The sequence below is a fragment of the Ostrea edulis genome, chromosome 6 (genome assembly GCF_947568905.1).
Source record: "Ostrea edulis chromosome 6, xbOstEdul1.1, whole genome shotgun sequence".
NCBI lineage: Eukaryota > Metazoa > Mollusca > Bivalvia > Ostreida > Ostreidae > Ostrea > Ostrea edulis.
In genome coordinates, this window is record NC_079169.1 from 41,674,462 (window position 1) to 41,696,340 (window position 21,879).

A 21,879-nucleotide genomic window follows, 5' to 3' on the forward strand; every position below is an offset into this window, starting at 1 on the left:
AGCTTAAACAGAGCCCACATTTTGTGTAATTCTTATATATAAAATGTAGCTTTTCATTAAAACAGAAACCAGGAAACAATAATAAAGGTTAAGGAAAACTGACATTGAAATTGACATAGCGACTAATGTGATGATTATTCACGTCATCAGCTGGAATATACTTTGTGACATATAGCTATTATGATATAAAGATAAACAAAACTCACCAAAACATAACTAAATTCTAAAAAAAAAAAAAAATAGTTATACGGATTTTTTTCAATTTCAAGGGACCACCGAGTAGATTCTCTGATTATTCTGACCCGGGTTAATTAGAACTTGTAAACGAGTGATTATTTACTAACTACAATAGAAGATTTTTCAAAAATATAATATCATCAGAAATCTGAGGGATTCGAAAAATATTTTTTCAAACGTCTGTCCAGTTGCACAAAATATATTAATGTTTAATGCTTAGTTTAAAGTTTAATGCTTAGTTAACTCAATCTAAATGTAAGAAGTAATGGCAAATTAATGTCATTTATCATTATTTAGATAAATGCCTTTAATCCATGGGCAGGCGCGACTACTCCTGCGACCTTGTCCAACTCCAAACGTTTTGGCGACCATATGCTTTATCATATTTTATAGCATGTAATAAAGCCTGTACTGACACTGATCATCTGCAGCATTGTCCGGCCATTTTACAATTTTTCTAACAGAAAATATTTGGAATAGAAATCCATCAACATCGACATTATGCCGCCCAAGAAACGACGCGGGGCTACTGTTAACAGCAAAACGAAGAGCCGTAAAACGCATGGTACAGGGGCTAAAACCCGAAACGGAGGTGAGATGGCGAGGTCAACAAAAACAAAGGCTGCGGGTCAAAATTTGACCCCCATAATGGTAGACCTTCATGATGAGCCCCCCGTGGTCACCAGTTTTCCGCCCAAACCATTTCCCCAGGGTATCGGTGCTGTATGTGAAGCTCAAGCGGGACAAGGTCAACAGGTAACCATGTTATCAACTTTGACAGTCATGATTCTATGTATCACTATGATCAGTCAGGCGAAAATCATGAAACAGTAACAGGCTTACTGTTTGGTGAACGGTTTTATGTCAGTCGGCCGAATGCCGAGTTAAGCATATCTGACTCAGTAGAATTCCATGTACCAGCCATTAAATCTAAAATTTGGGCAGGGCAGTACATTGATTTGCCCCTACTTTTAAAGCAAGTCCGCGACCTGCGCACTGACCCCTATGTTACTGGGGAGCTTGTTATCAAGGATGGGCAAATCATGATTGAAAAGCAACAGCTTAAAACTATAACCAACATTCATACTTGGACAACAGCTTTTATTATTTACATGTCTATTTATTTAGAGAAGTTTTCAGACAGGGGTCAGGAACTGTTAAAATACATGCACAACATTCGCGTCGCAGCTAGCAGAGTAGGCCATGCTGGTTGGTCCAAGTATGACGAGCAATATCGCCTTAAAAGAGAGGGGTAACCATCCTCATCATGGGGGGTTGTGGATTCAGAATTATGGGTCATGTACATATCAGCCCCACATCTTGAGACAGGGATCCGGTCAACAATGGGAATAATTTTCCCTTTCGTGGCAATTTTAGACAAAAACAACAAATCACACAGGGACATAACACCCAGGACGGGGGACAAGGGGCCAAATATAACCCAAGTCCCCAACAAAATTTCAAAGCCAATGGGTATCTGCTATGCCTTCAATAGGGGCTCCTGTTCTTTCAACCCCTGTAAGTTTCGACACCAATGCACGGCCTGTGGCGGACCACACCCTCAAGCAAACTGTCTCCAGTAGTGGAATTCATCCAAATTTGTACAGCTTGGCGTATACCCCCATCAAATATCTTGAGTTATGTAATGCACTTTCATCATACTCTGTTATACCAGATATAATTCAGATCATGGATGGTTTTAAATTTGGTTTTCCCCTGCATTATGCAGGCCCAAGGACACAGGGAAGCCAGAAATTTGAAGTCGGCACGCTTAGCACCTATATGGTAAAATAAAAGTTAGATAAGGAAGTAAGCTTGGGTAGAATGGCAGGCCCTTTTGAGGACATAACTTTTCCTACTTTAAGAGTTTCACCAGTCGGACTTGTACCCAAGAAAGATGGTGACCAACGTTTGATTCATCATCTATCATATCCACAATTCGAGTCTGTCAATTACTTTATTGACCCAGATATTTGTACTGTCAAATATAGTAATGTAGATGAAGCTGTTCTTATGATCCAAAATTTAGACCGGGGGCCGAAGCTGATCTGAAAAGTGCTTTCGGTTTACTGCCCATCAACCCAGGTGACTTCGATCTACTTGGCATTAAATGTAACGGTTAATATTATTATGACAAATCTTGCCATTTGGTTCGAAACTTTCTTGTGCTCTATTTAACAAATTTAGCACGTTTTTGCATTGGCTGCTGGCTAAGGCATCTGGTAACCATAACATAATACATTACTTTGACGATCTTTTATTTGGGGGACATCTCAAGATGACACATGTAGACACACTTTACAGGTATTTCATTAAGGAAGTGACCGGCTTGGTGTCCCTATCGCTCGAGACAAAACAGTTGAGCCAACTACTTGTTTAGTTTTTCTAGGTGTTGACTTGGACACCTTATCCATGCATATGCGATTGCCTCAAGATAAATTGACAGAGTTGGTGAAAATAATACAGGACTGCATTGGCGCTAAGAAAATTACCCTACGTGACCTGCAATCTATTATTGGGTCATTAAACTTTGCTTGTCAGGTTGTAGTCGCAGGTCGAGCTTTCATTAGGAGGCTGATAGATGCTACTATTAGAGTTAAGAGGCCTAATTTCAAAATTAGGGTATCTACTGCCATAAAGTTAGATTTGGAGATGTGGTTACAATTCCTTAGTCAGTACAATGGATTTACTATATTTCCTGATAGATTTTGGGTTGCTATTGAAACTAGTAATTTCAAGATTTTTTTTAATGACAAGTTCATACATTTTCAAATAGCTTATATAAAATGAAGAAGAAGACTACCATCTACAAATTTCTGTTGTCACAATGGGTATTTGTAATGTATTATCATGGTAACTGTTGCTATAGTTAACCAAGGATTTTCCAATGGGAAAACTTTAAGACCGGAACAGCAAACACGTTCAAAAAGTTTCATAATTAGATTAATAAATGACATGCTATTGAATAAGTTTTAATCAATATTTATTTTTAAAGTTTTGGTTGTTCTCGGGAAAAAAAACTATGTGAAGATAGTGAAAAATGGCGGATGTATAGATCTAACAATAAAACAATACACCAACTGTTGTATTTATTTCAGTGTTTCAACTTACAATTTATGAAAATACAAAAATTACCAAATTCATGACAAAACTTTGCTCCGTAGTTTTCACACCAAGACAAATCCTACAAGTTAGTTTGAACAGCCATTCCATAATTCCTCAAAACCGCATAACAGTCTACACCTGATAACTATAGAACTCATAATTAATAAATCTACATGAATTTATTTACACATTGATGGGTCCAACATTATTGAGCTATAACATACTAAACAAAATGTGGGTGCCGTTCCAAATAAACACACTTCAGGTGATATTAAACACAAATTAGTGGCCAACTATATTTCCGGAAAGTTTACAATATCGTTGACGATACACTCCCCCAACCAGTTTCTTAATCAGTCCACAACTAATCGCATTCATCAGTAGGTAGTATTACAAGTCGATGAACGGATCTACGAATGATAGTGTCAGTACATCCAGTATAGCTTGCGCGGAGACCTATCGCAGTGTAACGTCTCGAACCTTTCCGTCTGTTCCTGGCTCTGACTCAGCAACTTGGGCAAGCTTAAATTTTCCAGGAATGAAGTTTACGCTCCGAACTAAAACCAGATCAGATTCATCCTGTTTGTATGTCACTTCTGTCTGACAATCAGAGTTGGGAAATAATCCCTGGTCCATCTCTTCCAAGATGCATCAACCAGCTATTGAATAAACTTCCATCTGAGCCGTGGGTTGCAACGTTCATCTATTTGCATCTGAGAAACGCGTGCACTGGATCTAACTAATAACAAGTCATTTGGGCATAAATATATTCGATCACACACTTTGGTTCCAATGGGTCTCTCATTCACCAAAATTGCAACCTCAAAAAACACAGCTTGCAATTCCGAAAATGTCAAAATCGAATCACCAACAGCAACTTCAAGACACCTCTTCACGTATTTGATCAAGGATTCATTGCACCCATTTTCCCATGGTGCATCCGCAGATTTAATGACATTCCATTCTATTCCATACTTCTTTAGTTCTTTTCCCGCAACTTCTAGTTGTGTGCCTGCATCAGAAATCATTTGTTTCGGGTTGCCACGAAACAATACGAATCTCCTAAACACAAGGAAACTTCCCGTGTCGTAACCTTCAGCATGGTCAACATAAACACCTCTGCAGTTAAGGCAGCTAAACAATACACCATATGTCTTTCCGTGTGTCCGCTTCTTGACTGTGTCACGTATGGTATATATTGTCCGAACATTTCAACGGTACAGTTGTAGAATGGAGGTGCTGGGCTCAGTCTACAAGAAGGTAAGACACCCATCTGTTGTTGCACTAATACCTTATCCCGCTTTCTGCATATCACACAATTCTCCTTAACTCGTGTAATGATTTTGTGAACTCCAGGAATCCACTTCGTATCTTTGCGAATGTCACTTCCAATCCTGCATGATCTTCACTGTGAACACTGTGAACAACTAACTCGGTAAAATGTCTCTTTCTTGGAAACAAAACAAATTCTCTTTGATTCCATGATTGATCCACTCAGCCATTCGTTTTCCAACGCACATAAATAAGGAATGGCCCAAGTCTTTGAAACTTCTTCATGTAGTCCTTTGGTAAATATTTCTGTGCGTGCTTCAACTAATGTCTTCAGAGTGATCTTGTCACAAATGCCCTTAAAGGTCTTCCTTTTAACTATGGATAAGACAATGCTGGTAACTCCAAGTAGTTTCTTCAAACTGGCGAACCAATCAATATCAATGGCAATGTCACAAAGGGTAGAGCAATTATCAGAAGTGATCGACATGGTTACTCCAACAACATCAGGTATCTGATCACTATCCAGGGTAGTTTCTTTACTTATTGGCCATAACTCGAATGGCATCTTTAAGAAATCTGGACCCCAATGCCATTTGGAGTCAGCCCCTAGAGCACTTGCTAATGGAACTCTTGTAGTCATGTCTGCAGGATTCTGATCTCCTTGAACTCACTCGGTAGGATCCGTTTTGCTTTGTATTTCCGCAACCCGTGTTGCCCGAAATGTTCCAAAACCATAGCTCTTTCATTGTATTTGTGCTCTGACAATCATTGAATCAACGATATGTACAATCTTGCTGAATCTAAAGTCCAGTTCTGTCACAAGTCTAGATGCAAGCACTGCTCCACACAATTCGAGACGAGGGGTTGACAACTGCTTCGCTGGAGCTATTCGATTTTTTTCCGATAGCTAGATTTGATTCATATGTGTTTTTGTTAGTCTGGCATCTAATGTAGGCACATGCACTGTAGGTTTGTTGACTTCCATCTGAGAATATGACAAGAATTGGATCACCTTCCGCGTTCTCTGGCATAATACATCTTTTGAATGTTATTGACTGTGATTCATACAATCCCTTAAAGAACTGGATCCATTTAACCCTCATTTCTTCACTCATAGGTTCATCCCATCCGTTCTGAATTTCTTTGGAACACGTGCTTCTCATGAGAATGTTCGCAGATAATACATATGGAGAAATAAGTCCTAGATGATGATAAATGCCTGCTACCTGACTAAGGACCATCATGTGAGTTAGATTATCAGGAATAAGATGCAATTGTTCTTCCTTGAGATCATCTTCTAAATGTATTCCACGTCTTTTCGATGAAAAGTTCAATGTTGCCTTGAATGTCCTAACGTCATCTTTGGGTAACCAACACATTCCAAGAATGTTTTCGTGTTCGGCACATAACACATTCATTCCTGTAAAATGCTCATTTTGATCACCAGAGATTATCCAATGTTTAACGCGAAATACTCCATGACTTAACATCATTTCAGTATCCTGAATTATTTCCTTGGCATCACAAACAGTATTCACTGAGATAAGTAAGTCATCCACATAACTGTTTTTAATGACCAATTCTGCTGTCTTTGGGTATTCAGTTTGATACATTTCTACTGTAATCCGCAAAGCAATAGTGGAAATTGCTCCGCTGGATCTGTCTCCAAATATCACTGGTGTTAATATATAATGATCAGGTAGTTTGTCTAACTGCAAGTCTCTCCATACAAATCTCTGTGTATGCTGATCTTTTTCAGACAGTTTGATTGCATTATACATCTTGGTGATATCTCCTGCAATAGCAATTTTTTGGGGTCTAAATCTGATGATGACCCCTACAAGGTCATTCAGAACATTTGGTCCCTTTGTCCGATATTCGTTCAATACATGACCCATATACGACAACGATCCGCACAGGTGTTGATTTGAAATTCAGTTTTAAGACCTTTTAGTGTGGAATGTAGTGAATAGGCCCATCGTGTGTATCCATCTCTTCATCAGTTAATTTTCTTGCCACGCTCCTTTCCACCATATCCATAATCTGATCACCATATGCTTTACTGTATTCTGGTCCTGCTCTTTTCAAACGTCTTTCTATGGATCTCAATCGATACATTGCTGCGTTCACATTGTTAGGTAGATACTTTGGATCTTTAAACCACGGACATGTAGTGGTCTAGTATTTACCTACTGCGTCATATTGAAGTCCATCCTTATATAAGGTGTAGCTCACGTTCTTCCTTCAGAGTGTAGCTTCCATTACCTGGCGGGCACTTCCCGCACCTGCAACTTTCACACTTTGGTACACAATCAGTTCCTGGACATTCTATGTCAAAAAAGTAATCAACAGCAGTCTAAAAGTTGCCTATGCTCAACCGAATAGGCTGAATTTTTCTTCAAGTAGTATGATGAATGCACACAAGATTTGATTCTGCTGTAACAGGTACTCGTAAATTGACATGACTTCCTCTAATACAATATCCAAATTGGTTCCGCATCAATTGGAGATTTCCAATCTGATCAGCTTTCTCTGGTAATAAAATGCAACAATCGACTCCTATAAGCAGATCCACTTTTCTTTTAGGTCTCAAGATGGCTCCCCCTTTGACCCCCTTAAAGAATTTCACTACTCCATGGATATCCACTTTTGAAATACCTGCTGTAATTTTGTTCATTCATTATACTTTAACTTGCCAGATCTTGCCGTTCATGCCTGTCAGTCGCAGCAAATATTCCTTACTTTGAACACACTCAGATGTGTTTCCCACCTTTGTTACTGACAATGTTACTTCACGTTCCTTCAGTCCAAGCTTTCTAACCGTTTCGTACGTCAGAAGTGATATATTAGCACCAGGATCCCATAATGTAGTTAGTGACATACTGTTGCTTTTTACTTTACTGATCATGAGAATGACTCCCTTCTTTCCTTGCTCTTCATTAACTATGTTCACGTTATGATGATGCGCACTTGCATTTAAGATTGCCCCATGTAAGAATGGGTGATGAAATCTACATTTTTGTCGACGAAAGTCTGTGATATCACAAGGTTTTCTGTTTGTACACCGTTTTGAAAGATGACAACTTTTCAAACAACTAAAACAAGCGCTATTTCTTCTTAGTAATTCCATCTTTGTTTCTCCATCCAGGCCAGAAAAGCCTATACAGTCTCCAATGCAGTGATTATATGTCTCATGATACCAGCATTTTTTCCTTAAAGGAGTATCATTTCTGGTAGTGTCATGTGTTACACCCTTTTTTGCCGCTAAGAAGAGCATCCATTACTTGTGCTAGTCCATCAATCACCTGTTGCATTCTCTGTTCATATTGTTGCATTTGACTTTGTTCAACTACATGTAATGCGTCATTTTTCTACTCTTGTGAATTTATCATGGTATGTATCCTCCCCTTACAGGAAACACTGCCATTTTCACTATCTCTAATATCTGAAGTCGTGTATTCAATTGTGGTCTTCTCGTCCAAAAGAAATCTCAAGAATTCGGAGAAGTCTGTAGACTTTAACTTACGGAAGCCGTAAGGCCCATTTTCTCTTCTGAATAGATGGTAATAACTTTTCAACCTCACTTATCATGGTAACAGTATCCATTTCTTTTTCCAAGCCCATACGCTTTAGAATTAGCCAACATCCCTCCACAGTTCCCACCATTTCGATAAACTACATACTGTCTCCTTCCGGAACTGTTTCCAGTGCTTTTATGTCAGTCAAAACAGTGTCCGATAACTTTTCTGGCCTTCCATATTTTAGATCAAGACGCTTAAACATCTCCTCAAAGTTATTGTGCACGCCCTTAATAATTTCCAAGGATTCTCCAGACAAAGAACTATTCAAAGCGAATGGATCTTCTCCATAAGTCGGAATCATATGGGTAACATAGTCCAATCTAAAGCTAGGATAGTCCCGTATCTTGACACTAAAATGTGGTGGATCCAATGTTTTCACCTTTAAGAATTGATTTTTAACGCACTTTTCTTTCAATGCATTCTTTTGTGTTGTTAATTTGAAACAGGGATCTAGCTTTACACAACTCTTCGTATAAAGTGTTCATATTGTGGTTCACTTCGCCCACTTTAGTTTTGTCGTCTTCACTGTCTGAATCAAAGTTCTCTAGATACTCACAATGCCGAACTTCCAAGTCCTTGTATGACTATTCTAGATCATCTAACATATGTTTATTTACTTCCGATTCTTCTTGATCTTGAATTTTCTCCAGAAGACGTCCGTATATTCTGTGGAATCTTCCCGTCGCGGTACTTTTTTTTCTGTAATCCTTTCCGAATTCCCCCCTGCCATCCGATGTGTTGAAATGTATAGGTCAACAATAAAACAATACACCATCTGTTGTAACCATTTATTCCAGTGTTTCAACCTACAATTATGAAAATACAAAAATTATCAAATTCACGACAAAACTTTGTTCCGTAGTTTTCACACCAAGACATATCCTACAAGTTAGTTTGAACAGCCATTCCATAGTTCCTCAAAATCGCATAACAGTCTACATCTGATAACTATAGAACTCATAATTAATAAATCTACATGAATTTACTTACACATTGATGGGTCCAACATTATTCAGCTATAACATACTAAGCAAAACGTGGGATTCCATGCGTGCCGTTCCAAATAAACACACTTCCGATGATATTATACACAAAATAGTGGCCAACTATAATATTTCTGGAAAGTTTACAATATCGTTTACAATACAGCGGGAAAATAATATATTTTCATGTTTTTGAATTTTCTTTTACTTGAAAACTATTCAAAAAGTACAGTTTAATGTCATGTTCTTTATATCTAACATTACCTTGTTTATGTGTTCACATCCCATATGTCTATGTAAATGTGAGAAACTATGCATAACAGTTTGGGTCGGGATTGAAAGTCCGTTTATTAACCTATTTTATTAAGATTTCCTCAGGTGCACCGTGTATTGTAAACAACTTATTAAACCGGGCCTTATTGGATATTTTGCACTGGATGGCAAGTTTAACTTGCAAGTATTTCTGGCTGGATAGTTTGGAGTGGGTGGGTAATTATTAGATTTTTTAAAAATGCCTGGTTGAGAATTATAATACATTTTGAAATTCACCTATCAACAACTCTACCTGGTGAGGATGGTCAACGACGTACGTTGTAGGTTGCTCGAGTGACAAAAGGTTGGCATTATAGTCCTGAGCATAAAGGAAATGAATGCCCATGCTCTTCTAAAACGTATATCTTCACTCAGAAAAACAAAACGTTTTCAACATGTTCAAGGAAATTCGTAAGATAAAAAAATGTAGAGAAAATTTATCAACTTTTGTGTTTTACCCTAGTATATATTTCATTGAAAATATCTTTCATTTGAAAAATCCCTTTGAACTAATTTCTGCTCTAATTAATATAAAAATCTAAAACATTTAATACAAAATATTTGGACATCTATTATTTTTAAAACATTGGCCAACAATAGCAGAAACATGATGACTTAAATTTTGATATAAACTTTTAGCAACTGATTTCCTTATAGATCCTTTGTAAGAGTGGAACAAAAACATTTAGTGTGATGTACCTTTTTACAATCGTATGATATGTATGGTTGTTCAGGAGGGGGGGGGGGGGAGGGGGTGAGAACAGAAACTGCAGACATTTATGTCATTAATATTGTAAAAGTTGGTTTATATTGACTTTAGATAATTTTATGAAAATAATGTAGAAATGGGATTGTTTTAACTGAATTATATTTTTAAAAAAGTATATGTTTATGACACAATCTTGTAACCTGATTACAGGTTGCATTTAGATAACAAAATTACAACTGTGTTTTACATAATCAATGTAGATACTAGTTTATGTAACGTTAATTGAAAATGAATGCTGAATTATTTCATCACTTTATTCCACTCTCTGTAAGATATTTTAACAGTAGCATCTTGGAAGTTTAGATCCTCTATAAACTGTATATATGTACACAGAAGAGTTCTCTGAAGCTTTGAAGCTTTTCCATCCATAAAGGGGTGGGTGAAGAGCCCAAAATGGCATAAAATAGACTATTTGAGCTATTCTATGATGTGTCACAATATACATGTATTTTTGCATGTCTCTACCAAGTTTGAGGTTTATAAAAACATGTCTTATGTTGTGTGTCAATGACTGACCTTCTTACCTCAAATCAGTAGGGGCCATTTCACGCAAGAGCTATAAGTGTACCGAGTGTGAATGTCTATCAATGAAAGGGTTCTTGAGATTATGTGTATTGAGCAGAGAAAAGTCCACTGACTGACAGACAGGTGCAAAACAATATATCCCTTTTTCTAAGACATGGGGGCGGGGGGGGGGGGGGGGTTGGGTTATAATTAATCAGACTTGCACTTTCATAAGAATGTGCACTGTAGATTGGTACATATGTGCTTCATGTATTTATTTATCACTGACACAGGTTTCAAATGCTTGTAGTGATGGTATGTTACACCCCAAATCGTCACCCGTCCCAAATCGTCGGCGGTGACAATTTGGGATGGGCGACGATTTGGGTTTTCTTATGTAACACCCCAAATAGTCATCTGTCCTAAATCGTCTCCGGTGACGATATGGACATAACCTCACATCCCTAATTGTCGTCCCCCTTGCTGCAACTATTTGGAAACACTATTTACATACAAACTGGCACTGTTTGTTAACTCCTTTCTCCTCCTCTTTCTTCTTCTTCTTGTTCTTCTTCTGTGGTCTATAAATGAGCGCAACAGGTTCTCTGGACCTTTTAAGCAAGACGTTTTAATCTTCTACTTCCTCTTTTCATTTTTAGTTGTATAATGTTTTAAAGATGTCCGACAAATCATTTTGCCTTTTGTTGTAGGGTCATTCTGCTGATCATTTGTTAGTTACCTCAGATTATATTAGATTACGCATGTTAGCCGCTGTTTGGACACTCGTGAAAACATCGAGAAACACCCATCCTTCCTCTTTATTTTTCAATATTTCCTTTTAGTTTGTTTAACTCGTTGCGCGCGCTCTCTCTCTCTCTCTCTATGTATCTATCAAATGAAACCTATGTGCTTAATCTCAATATAACCTACATACAAAATTTCAGCTCAATTGGTTCACAAACACCAGAGTGACAGTCGAGAATAGTTTGCTATGATTACAGCTCGCGGCGCTTTGAGGTCGCGATCAAGTGTACACACCTCGCGGCGCTTTAAGCTCTCATTCCACAATTCTCATTTTGGGGGAGGCATGTCAGACGGTCTATTGTAATCAACATACAAAATTTCAGCCCAATAGGTCGACAAACACCAGATATAATTATGGGCGCGGACAGACAAACAGAACAAGTGAAATATATGTACCCCCATATAAGAGGGGGTATAATAAAATAACTTCTGTGTAATCTATCCTAAAAACGACAATAAAATATTGGCGGGCGACGATTTAGGACGCCCCCTAATGATAGTGCAATCTTGTCCCAAATCGTCGCCGTGGTGACGATTTGGGATGGGGCAACAATTTAGTCCATGATGCTGGTATGAAAACTTTAAAGAAATATACATGAGCTAAATGACCTGCTCTTTGTGACAGTTTATTATTATTATTATTATTATTATTATTATTTGAAATATACATTCAATAACCCATGCAATGACCAGTCAAATTGAAGCAGACTTTAAATAGTATTATATATATCTAATAAAACATATCAAGAATACTCAAGTGGGCACTTAATCTTAATCATATGAAGATTTATAATTGACATTAAGAACTGTTTGAAAGTAAAATAAAATTCTTTAAAAAATATAGACCCAAAATATTTTCTTTGATATGTATATGCATGTAAATATATCTTAAGAATGAATTCTGATTTGTCAAGAGCTCGATGGTTACCACTCAAACAAATGATTTTGTGCACATGAAATATTTTTTTTAGAAACAATTGTATATATGAAATAACTTGAAGGAAAAAAATATGTACATCAAATTGAAAAAGATAATCAATGACTTTGAGATTTGAACCCGGTACCTTTTGTTTCTAAGACTAAATAGTTTTTTCTCTTTTTAAGACTAAATACTCTACCACAAGGCTATCAGTGAATTTAAAATAACGAGGAAGATATTATATTGTGAATATTGCATCTCACAAAAAGTCATATTGTGTCTTGCATTTGTATATGCAAATTCGACTGAAAACTACATGTAGTACATGAAACTCCACTCTTTTGAGGTGATATTTACTCCTACTGATCCTCAGTTAGACTCAATCTCAGCGAGATTCGTCGAGGCTGGATATTTGGACGGACGCCTCTTACGAATCTCATATCAATGTCACACAAAGTGATTCGGGAAATCTTGCCTGAACTTCGACCGCTTGTTGCGATTAAAATGGGTTAAACTGAATTTCTTGTCCGCCTTGACTTTTCGCCTTAGACATCCTATTAATTCCCTTTTTCATGACGATACATTACTTTATATTGTTGTCGATAATGCAGACACTTCAGCATCTCTACTTAATGATGATCTTGAAAAATCATAACAAATGATCAAAACAATGGCTTGAATCTTTTAATCCACTAAAACAGAATATCTAACTATATCTAATAAGGTCAAGAAACATTTCCATTCTTCATTGATAAGAGTATTTAATGATGTTTATCTGAAATAAGTCGAATCTCATAAACAATTAGGGGGCATTTCTAGTAGTAATTTATCTTGGAATGTGCAAGTACATATGTAGATCTAACAGTGAAAAAAGCCTTTTCACGCCTGAGTATGTTGCGAAGGGTCAATTTTATCTTAGATAGGAGAACTTTACAAAACTATTTTTCATTTGTAGGACTGGTCCAAGAATACGCTGAGATTATGGGACAATATAAAGGAATATCAAGTCAATAAAATTGAGAACAGACAGAAACAGCCGGATTAGTTACGGGGGGATTGACATCCATGCATCTTTTAAATAAAGAAACGGTTCCATTGTCAAAACTTAGAGAAAATCGTCGTTTTATCCAACTCCACAAGATGCACCGTACTATGACTCCCAATTGTCTGACCAACAACATCAAATCACAACAAATTTAAGGTCATACTTACAGCACAAGAGCATCGAATTCACTACAGGAAATCAACTCTATAACCAAGCGATATTCAAATTATTATTTTTTTCAGCTACAATAAGTAAGGGTTAATGTACTCGTATCGCTCCATTCCTTAAAAGTAATGGACCGAGGCCCCGAAGGAGCCGAGGTCCATTGCTTTTAAGGAATAGAGTGATACGAGTACATTGACCCACTTAAAATCCACCTTTGCTGGACCCAAATAAAAACTAAATTTTGTGCATTTTAATCATGTCTTACATTTTTCATTCTTTTGTTGCATGCATTTATATCTACTTGTACATGTATAAAGGTTGACCTACTTTCCGAACACTCCATTCCTGAAAAATAATGGATTGTTCGAACAAAAGAATGACGTCATAGGTGGATTTTAAGGAAATAGAATGCACTGTGGGAACGCAATTTGAATTTTTTTTCAAGTGCGTTAAATATGGGACCAAATCAACACACTTCGAAAAAAAAAATCAAAATGCGTTAAATTTGGGACCAAGTCATCGCTCTTTGACTTATTGATTGTATATTATTTAACGTCCCTCTCGACAATCTTTCTCTCATATGGAGACGTCACCATTGTCGGTGAAGGGCTGCAAAATTTAGGGCTATGCTCGGCGCTTATTGTCATTAAGCAGGAAGGGGTCTTTATCGTGGGACACCTGCTGTGACACGAGGCCTCGATTTTTGCTGTCTCCTCCGAAGGTTTAGTCGCCTCTTACGACAAGCAAGGGGGTACTGAGGAGCTATTCTAAACCGGATCCCCACGTGCACGGGTTGAAAAAAATTGCAAAGTGTGTTGTGAGTGTACATCGGCATTTTTTTATGGAGACACCTAACGCACATTGAATATATATATAAACACAAAAATTCTGGAACTTTGATTTTAACTAGTAGAGAGAGTGTTGTATTTCTTTCTCAAAATGAGAGGAATTGATCTACCGTTGTCGTAAACGGGGAAGGGAAAACCAAAGATACATACCAATCTTTATGAATTTTTACTGGTAAATCATTCAAATTGACTGCATGTAGACGGGCCCCACTCCCAATTTAATTAGAATTTGATTTTAGATTCGCATACTCGCTACACTAGCATCTAAAGTCTCGTCAGAGGTCAAACTCGAAATAGTGACCATCTCAAAGGATCTCACTTAAATTAGCAAAATTCATGTAAGATTGTTCTAAAATATTGTTTTCAGAGAGGACCATTCTGTACTCAGCAAAGATGTATGGGTGAAGTTTGAGTCTAGTAAAGCCAAGGGGAGAGAAATATGCTCCAAAAGAGGATTTTACACAAAATTCGCCTGTGACCTTGATCTAGAAAATTGGCTACTGCTCATCCTCCACCCATGGACACTCTATGGGTGAGGTTTGAGGCCGACTGTGACAAGGGTAGAGAAAATATGCTCGAGACAAAGATCTTACACAGGTTTATCTACAGTGACCTTTGATCTAGGAAATTGGATCAAGGTCACTGCACCCCTCCACAGTCTATGGGTAAAGCTTTGCCCAGACTTGGTCAAGGGAGAGGAATATTGTTCAAGACAAATGAAATCGAATGGACGGTTGGGGGGACGGACAGTCAAATCATCGTAGACAATTACTCAAATCCACAAAACATCTAAGTGACGTCATCGTCAAATTTTAATGTTCAAATGATTTTCTATCATTTTTGAAAGCTTCAAGAAATTCGACCGAACCCTTGAAAATATTGTTTTTTGCAAAGTACGTTAATATGGTCAATATCAACGCACTTGAATTTTTGTTTTCAAAGCCCGTTGACTTTGTCCCAAATTTAATGCACTTTGAATTTGAATGGCATGTCAAACGTTGCAATAATTGATCCCTCCCCATCTCCCTGTCATAATATCTTTATAGATATAATTAAAATCCCAAATTTTTTACCTAGGAACCAGGGCACTTATTCACAAAATATCTTACGACTAAGATGAAAAAAAGAATGCTGTCTGATAATGAAATACTGATCGCAAGGTCATAAGTATGTATTAAACTTTTATAAACCATGGATGTACTTTACATATTAATTAAGAAAGTCTACAAGAAATGTAAAATAAGGAAATTACAGTGTTTGTAAATTTTGATCTTAGTCGTAAGATATTTTGTGAATAGGTGCCCAGAATCGGACAAAATATCCATGCTAAATTAAGATTAGAATGCAGTGCTCTTAACCTTCATATGTTTCAAAGCAAAGTATGCAATTCACCACTTTTTTTGTGTGGAGAAGTTGAAAGTATTGATCATTTTCTTTTACGTTGTAATATATACTCCAGAGTTAGATTCAGTACAATTCTGACACTGCCATATTCACTTGAAGTTGAATTATTGCAATACGGTAAGGATAGTTTATCTGAAAGTGATACGGCAACATTTCTTATTTTAGTCCAGAAATTTCTTGTGGAAAGTAAAAGGTTCTTAGTCTATATGTGAAAGGTGTTCTACTATATCTATTACTGTTATATTGTATTGAATACGAGTATGTACACCAGAGTTGTAATAAATACAAAACCTGTGTTTACTTAAATTTTATATGGTGTAACTTTACAACCTGCTACTTCCACATATTAATTCGATCTCTGGCGACACTTGTTACATGTGTGTTATATTTGTTTCAATACTCAATTCCAGCTTTTTCTTTCTTTTCCCTTTTCTTTTTTCCCCCTGGTATTATTGTAGTAATTGATATATGATTTATTATCATACTTAAACTTGTTTCTGGTATTATTGTAGTAATTGATATATGATTTATTATCATACTTAAACTTGTTTCTGGTATTATTGTAGTAATTGGTATATGATTTATTATCATACTTAAACTTGTTTCTGGTATTATTGTAGTAATTGATATATGATTTATTATCATACTTAAACTTGTTTCTGGTATTATTGTAGTAATTGGTATATGATTTATTATCATACTTAAACTTCTTTCTGGTATTATTGTAGTAATTGGTATATGATTTATTATCATACTTAAACTTCTTTCTGGTATTATTGTAGTAATTGGTATATGATTTATTATCATACTTAAACTTCTTTCTGGTATTATTGTAGTAATTGATATATGATTTATTATCATACTTAAACTTCTTTCTGGTATTATTGTAGTAATTGATATATGATTTATTATCATACTTAAACTTCTTTGTGGTATTATTGTAGTAATTGGTATATGATTTATTATCATACTTAAACTTCTTTCTGGTATTATTGTAGTAATTGGTATATGATTTATTATCATACTTAAACTTCTTTCTGGTATTATTGTAGTAATTGGTATATGATTTATTATCATACTTAAACTTCTTTCTGGTATTATTGTAGTAATTGGTATATGATTTATTATCATACTTAAACTTCTTTCTGGTATTATTGTAGTAATTGGTATATGATTTATTATCATACTTAAACTTCTTTCTGGTATTATTGTAGTAATTGGTATATGATTTATTATCATACTTAAACTTCTTTCTGGTATTATTGTAGTAATTGGTATATGATTTATTATCATACTTAAACTTGTTTCTGGTATTATTGTAGTAATTGGTATATGATTTATTATCATACTTAAACTTGTTTCTGGTATTATTGTAGTAATTGGTATATGATTTATTATCATACTTAAACTTGTTTCTGGTATTATTGTAGTAATTGGTATATGATTTATTAGCATACTTAAACTTGTTTCTGGTATTATTGTAGTAATTGGTATATGATTTATTAGCATACTTAAACTTGTTTCTGGTATTATTGTAGTAATTGGTATATGATTTATTAGCATACTTAAACTTGTTTCTGGTATTATTGTAGTAATTGGTATATGATTTGTTATCATACTTAAACTTGTTTCTGGTATTATTGTAGTAATTGGTATATGATTTGTTATCATACTTAAACTTGTTTCTGGTATTATTGTAGTAATTGGTATATGATTTGTTATTATACTTAAACTTGTTTCTGGTATTATTGTAGTAATTGGTATATGATTTGTTATTATACTTAAACTTGTTTCTGGTATTATTGTAGTAATTGGTATATGATTTGTTATTATACTTAAACTTGTTTCTGGTATTATTGTAGTAATTGGTATATGATTTATTATCATACTTAAACTTGTTTCTGGTATTATTGTAGTAATTGGTATATGATTTGTTATCATACTTAAACTTCTTTGTGGTATTATTGTAGTAATTGGTATATGATTTGTTATCATACTTAAACTTGTTTGTGGTATTATTGTAGTAATTGGTATATGATTTATTATCATACTTAAACTTGTTTCTGGTATTATTGTAGTAATTGGTATATGATTTGTTATTATACTTAAACTTTTTAGTCACCCCTCACTTGTAACATGATGAGAACGAAATTGATATAAGCCTTTTAGCTTGGTTAGCAATCTTTTATAATGCATAGTTTGTGAACATGAATATCAACTTAATTTTAAATAGAATATTGTTTAAACTAAGAAACCCAAACGATTTATATACGCAGATAGGTCCTGATAAAAATAACTTACCTTCCGAGAATTCTGATGCAAGATAAATAGCCAATATAATCATAAAATACGGAATTTTCATATTCATACTGCAGAATTTGATTTCAGAGGAGTAAACGACATTAAAGTACAGAAAACCCTAAGTATATAACCGGAAGTATCCTCTTACGAAATTGTGGACCTATATGAGGATTCAGACTGTAAGTAGACAGCGTCTTAGCAAAGCTAATTAGGACCGCCTATCAAATTGCAACAGGAACGAGACCATCGAAAATACAAACATTGTTAGTGGTTCTGGCAAAACTAATCTGCCTTCTACTCATTTTTACAACAACTGTTGACCCGAAGTCAAGAGATAATAGATATGTACATGCACTGTGTCTGTGGTTGTGATTTCAATGTATGAATAGAAAGGCATACACATGTATACACTTGTTGTGCTACTTTGTTTGCAAATATTAACAATATGTAAAAGTTGTAAGATGATTAAAATCGGGGTTGTCTAATTGTTTGAACTACATTACAATTGCATATATAGTTATTTTTTGCACTTTGGAGAAACAACTGTGGTCATTATGTTCCGTAGTTTGGGAACATATTGGTGTTAATCTGTTTCTTATCATAATTATGTTCCCCAAACTGAGTTTTGGAACATAGATTTACTCTGTTTTTTATATTCTATATTATATATTGTTTTTGCTCAGTTTCTTATTATTCTTTTCTTCTTCTTATTCCTCTTCTTTATTGTCGATTTGTACACGCCATTTTATGAAATTGCTTCAACTGTCCAATTAAAACTTTCTGAGCTGATAAGGGGTCAGAAGGAGGGGTGCAATCACTTTTCAAAATTTTCAAAATGGCCGCCAATTCAAAACATAAAAATGTCAAGGTTGTTGGATTTCAACCAAATTTTATTTCAAAGGTAATTAGATGACCCCCGAGTCCATTTCCAGCATTCATTTTCTATGCCGCCATTTTGTAAATGACTAGCATATACAAAAATATTTCAAAGTGTTTTTAAAATTTATTATTGTTTTTTTTTTATACTGAAATGTTCATAATAGAGTCTGATAGAGTGTTTCAAGTCATACCATTTCCACTGGAAAACTGGAAAAAACTGGAAATTGTTCGAAAATGAGTATTTCTAAATAAAAACTCAGAACCGAAAGTTGTTTAAATTGATGGATTTCATCTCTTACACGTTTATGCTCACCTGAGCGGAAAGCTCAAATGAGCTTTTTGAATCATACGTTGTACGTCGTCCGTCTGTCCGTCTGTCAGACAATTTTTGACATTTTCATCTTCACCAGAACCACTGGACCAATTTTAATCAACCTTGGAAAACATCACGCGTAGGTAAAGAGGAATTTAAGTTTGTTCAAATGAAGGGTCATACCCCTTTCCAAAGGGAAATAATCACGAAAATGCAAAAATAGGGTGGGATCATTTAAAAATATTCTCAAGAAACACTGGGCCAGAAAAGTTCAAATTTACATTACAGCTTTTGACATAGTGCAGATTCAAGTTAATTCAAATCATAGCCCCCGGTGGTAGGATATGGCCACAATAGGGGGTCAACGTTTTACATGCAAACATATCTATTCTTAGACCGTTCGTGGCACACTGATTTTGACTACGGATAACTCAGTTTACCTGATCAAGATCTGGGGCTCACGGCGGGTGTGACCGATCGACAGGGATGTGTCCAGGGTTCCGTTTTCCCCCAACTCTTCATTTTGTATTGCTTATGGGATTTATAAGATGATCACTGTTCCTTATATTCACCTTTTATAGGGAAAATCTTTTCAAGAACCACTGAGCCAAAAAAGTTCAAATTAAGCTTCCTTACTACATAGAGTAGACCCAAAATTGTGCAATTCGTGGTCCCCAAGGGTGGGTGGGACCACAAAAAGGGGATTGAAGGGTTACATGCTGATATAGAGTTAAAATTTCGAAAAACATCGCTTGTACTATTCAAGCTCTTGGGTGTTCATGACCGTTGGTAAATACTGGAACGAAATTGCCGACCTTGAATGGGGTCAAGGTCAAGGTCACACACATCAAGGTGCGAGTCTCATTTCCCGTTATTGTCAACAATTGAACATAACACACACCTCAACATGACTTCCGGTCTCCCTACACGTTATACTAAAAACACTTTATCCATGCATAATCACCAATATTATACCTTCAAACACGCATATAAACAGCATTGAAACCCTTCAAATTCCATTATTTATTGTCTTTCAATCCTTCGGTATTTGAACAATGGAAACCATGGACATTTTATAATATAAATCACTTTTACTCCTTTGTTATTAAGCAAGGTGGTCTGATGTTGTGGTAGAGATTCTCTCCTATTTATGCAAGTTAAACTACTTTTATCACAAACAGTAATCAGATGAGTGGCTGAAGTGAATTTTTTGTTTTGATTTGGGTGTTGTTAAGTTAGGCGATAAAACTAAAGAAGTCTTGAAGATGAAAATTGCCAGGAAAAAGCAAGGAAAAGGTGGAAAGGCCTCTAATTGTTCGCAAACAATTAGGATTGATAGTTTGTACATACATTTTTACGGAAAGATCTTTCATGCGATGCAATGGTTTGTGACCTTGACCGGAAAGTTTTAGCTACTTTTAATAATAAACTGATATTTACGATATGTACTATTTGAGGTAGATCTTTCATTTCTTGTATATATATTTCTTATGGCAATACCTTTCATTTCCTGGCATGATCTTTAACATTGTAACCTTGAACTCGGAGTTTGACCTACTTTTAAGAAAACATAACCTATTAGATATATTCGGAACTATTTCAGGTGGACTTTCATATTTTTTTTTTATAGATTCTTTATGGCAAGACCTTGTAAACAATGGTGTTTGATTTTCTGACCTTGGAATTTGACAAACTATTTGTAAAGCTTGACATTGTGACCTTGACCTTAGAGTTGGACATACTTTTTAGTCTCTGACCTAGTCAATATCCTCTGAACTTTTTGAGGTATAGTTGTCATATTTTGTATATAGATTCTTTATGGTAAGACCTTGATAATTCGGTGTTTGATCCTGTGACCTTGATCTGGAAATTTTACCGACTCTGAATAAAAATCTTACCTATTCAACAAACCCCGAACTATTTAAGATATACCTTTCATATTCTGTACATAGATTTCTTATGGCAAGGTCTTCAAGAACTTTTCCCAGACAAACTGGAATGGGTTTATTGACTTTTGACCTTGAACAAAAGGTCAAGGTCAAAGATCAATGTCAAAATGGCCTTTGCGCAGCGTCTTCGACGTAAATGATAACCTTAATACACAACGTCGACATGCATAAGCATCGACTAACTGTTTTCAATGCATAACATTGCAACTCTGAACTTTGACCCTTCTCAGAGTTAATGTCACTTGCATCAAAACCAATGTTATTGGTGCTGCCGCCAAGCCATCGCTCACGGAGACAAGAAACCTAGAATTGAGAATTCGAGTAAGAGAAATGCTACGACCGAGAGAATCCGAGGTCCCCTTTGGGCAGTCGTCATCTCCTACGGTCATTGGTTTCTGGGTCCAAGATGACGAACTTGAATGACCTTGAACTAGGGTTTAGGTCACACTTTCTCTCATCTAAGGTTTTTGAGATTTGACCTTGAAAATG

The 21,879-nt window shown here is 35.7% G+C and overlaps 2 protein-coding genes across 2 annotated transcripts in view; one reads left to right on the forward strand and one right to left on the reverse strand.

The window, feature by feature from the left end:
* LOC125683174 (uncharacterized) lies at positions 1-13,928 on the forward strand. Its single transcript, XM_048924035.2, has 2 exons — positions 1-993; positions 13,442-13,928. The coding sequence occupies exons 1-2, from the start codon at positions 739-741 to the stop codon at positions 13,529-13,531; spliced, it is 345 nt and encodes a 114-aa protein (XP_048779992.1). The 5' UTR covers positions 1-738; the 3' UTR covers positions 13,532-13,928.
* Positions 1-18,441, reverse strand: part of LOC125683150 (mucin-5AC-like) — a 99,879-nt gene extending 81,438 nt beyond the window's left edge. Inside the window, exon 1 of the mRNA XM_048923987.2 lies at positions 18,250-18,441. Within this exon, the coding sequence (XP_048779944.1) occupies positions 18,250-18,316 (67 nt within the window). The 5' untranslated portion in view covers positions 18,317-18,441. The remainder of the gene's footprint in view (positions 1-18,249) is intronic.
* Positions 18,442-21,879: the final 3,438 nt, after the last annotated feature.

Coding starts and splice junctions, on each gene's coding strand:
- LOC125683174 (XM_048924035.2), top strand. CDS start 739: ATGCCGCCCAAGAAACGACGCGGGGCTACTGTTAACAGCAAAACGAAG. Junction 994..13,441: donor AAGCGGGACAAGGTCAACAG/GTAACCATGTTA, acceptor TTTCATTTGTAG/GACTGGTCCAAGAATACGCT.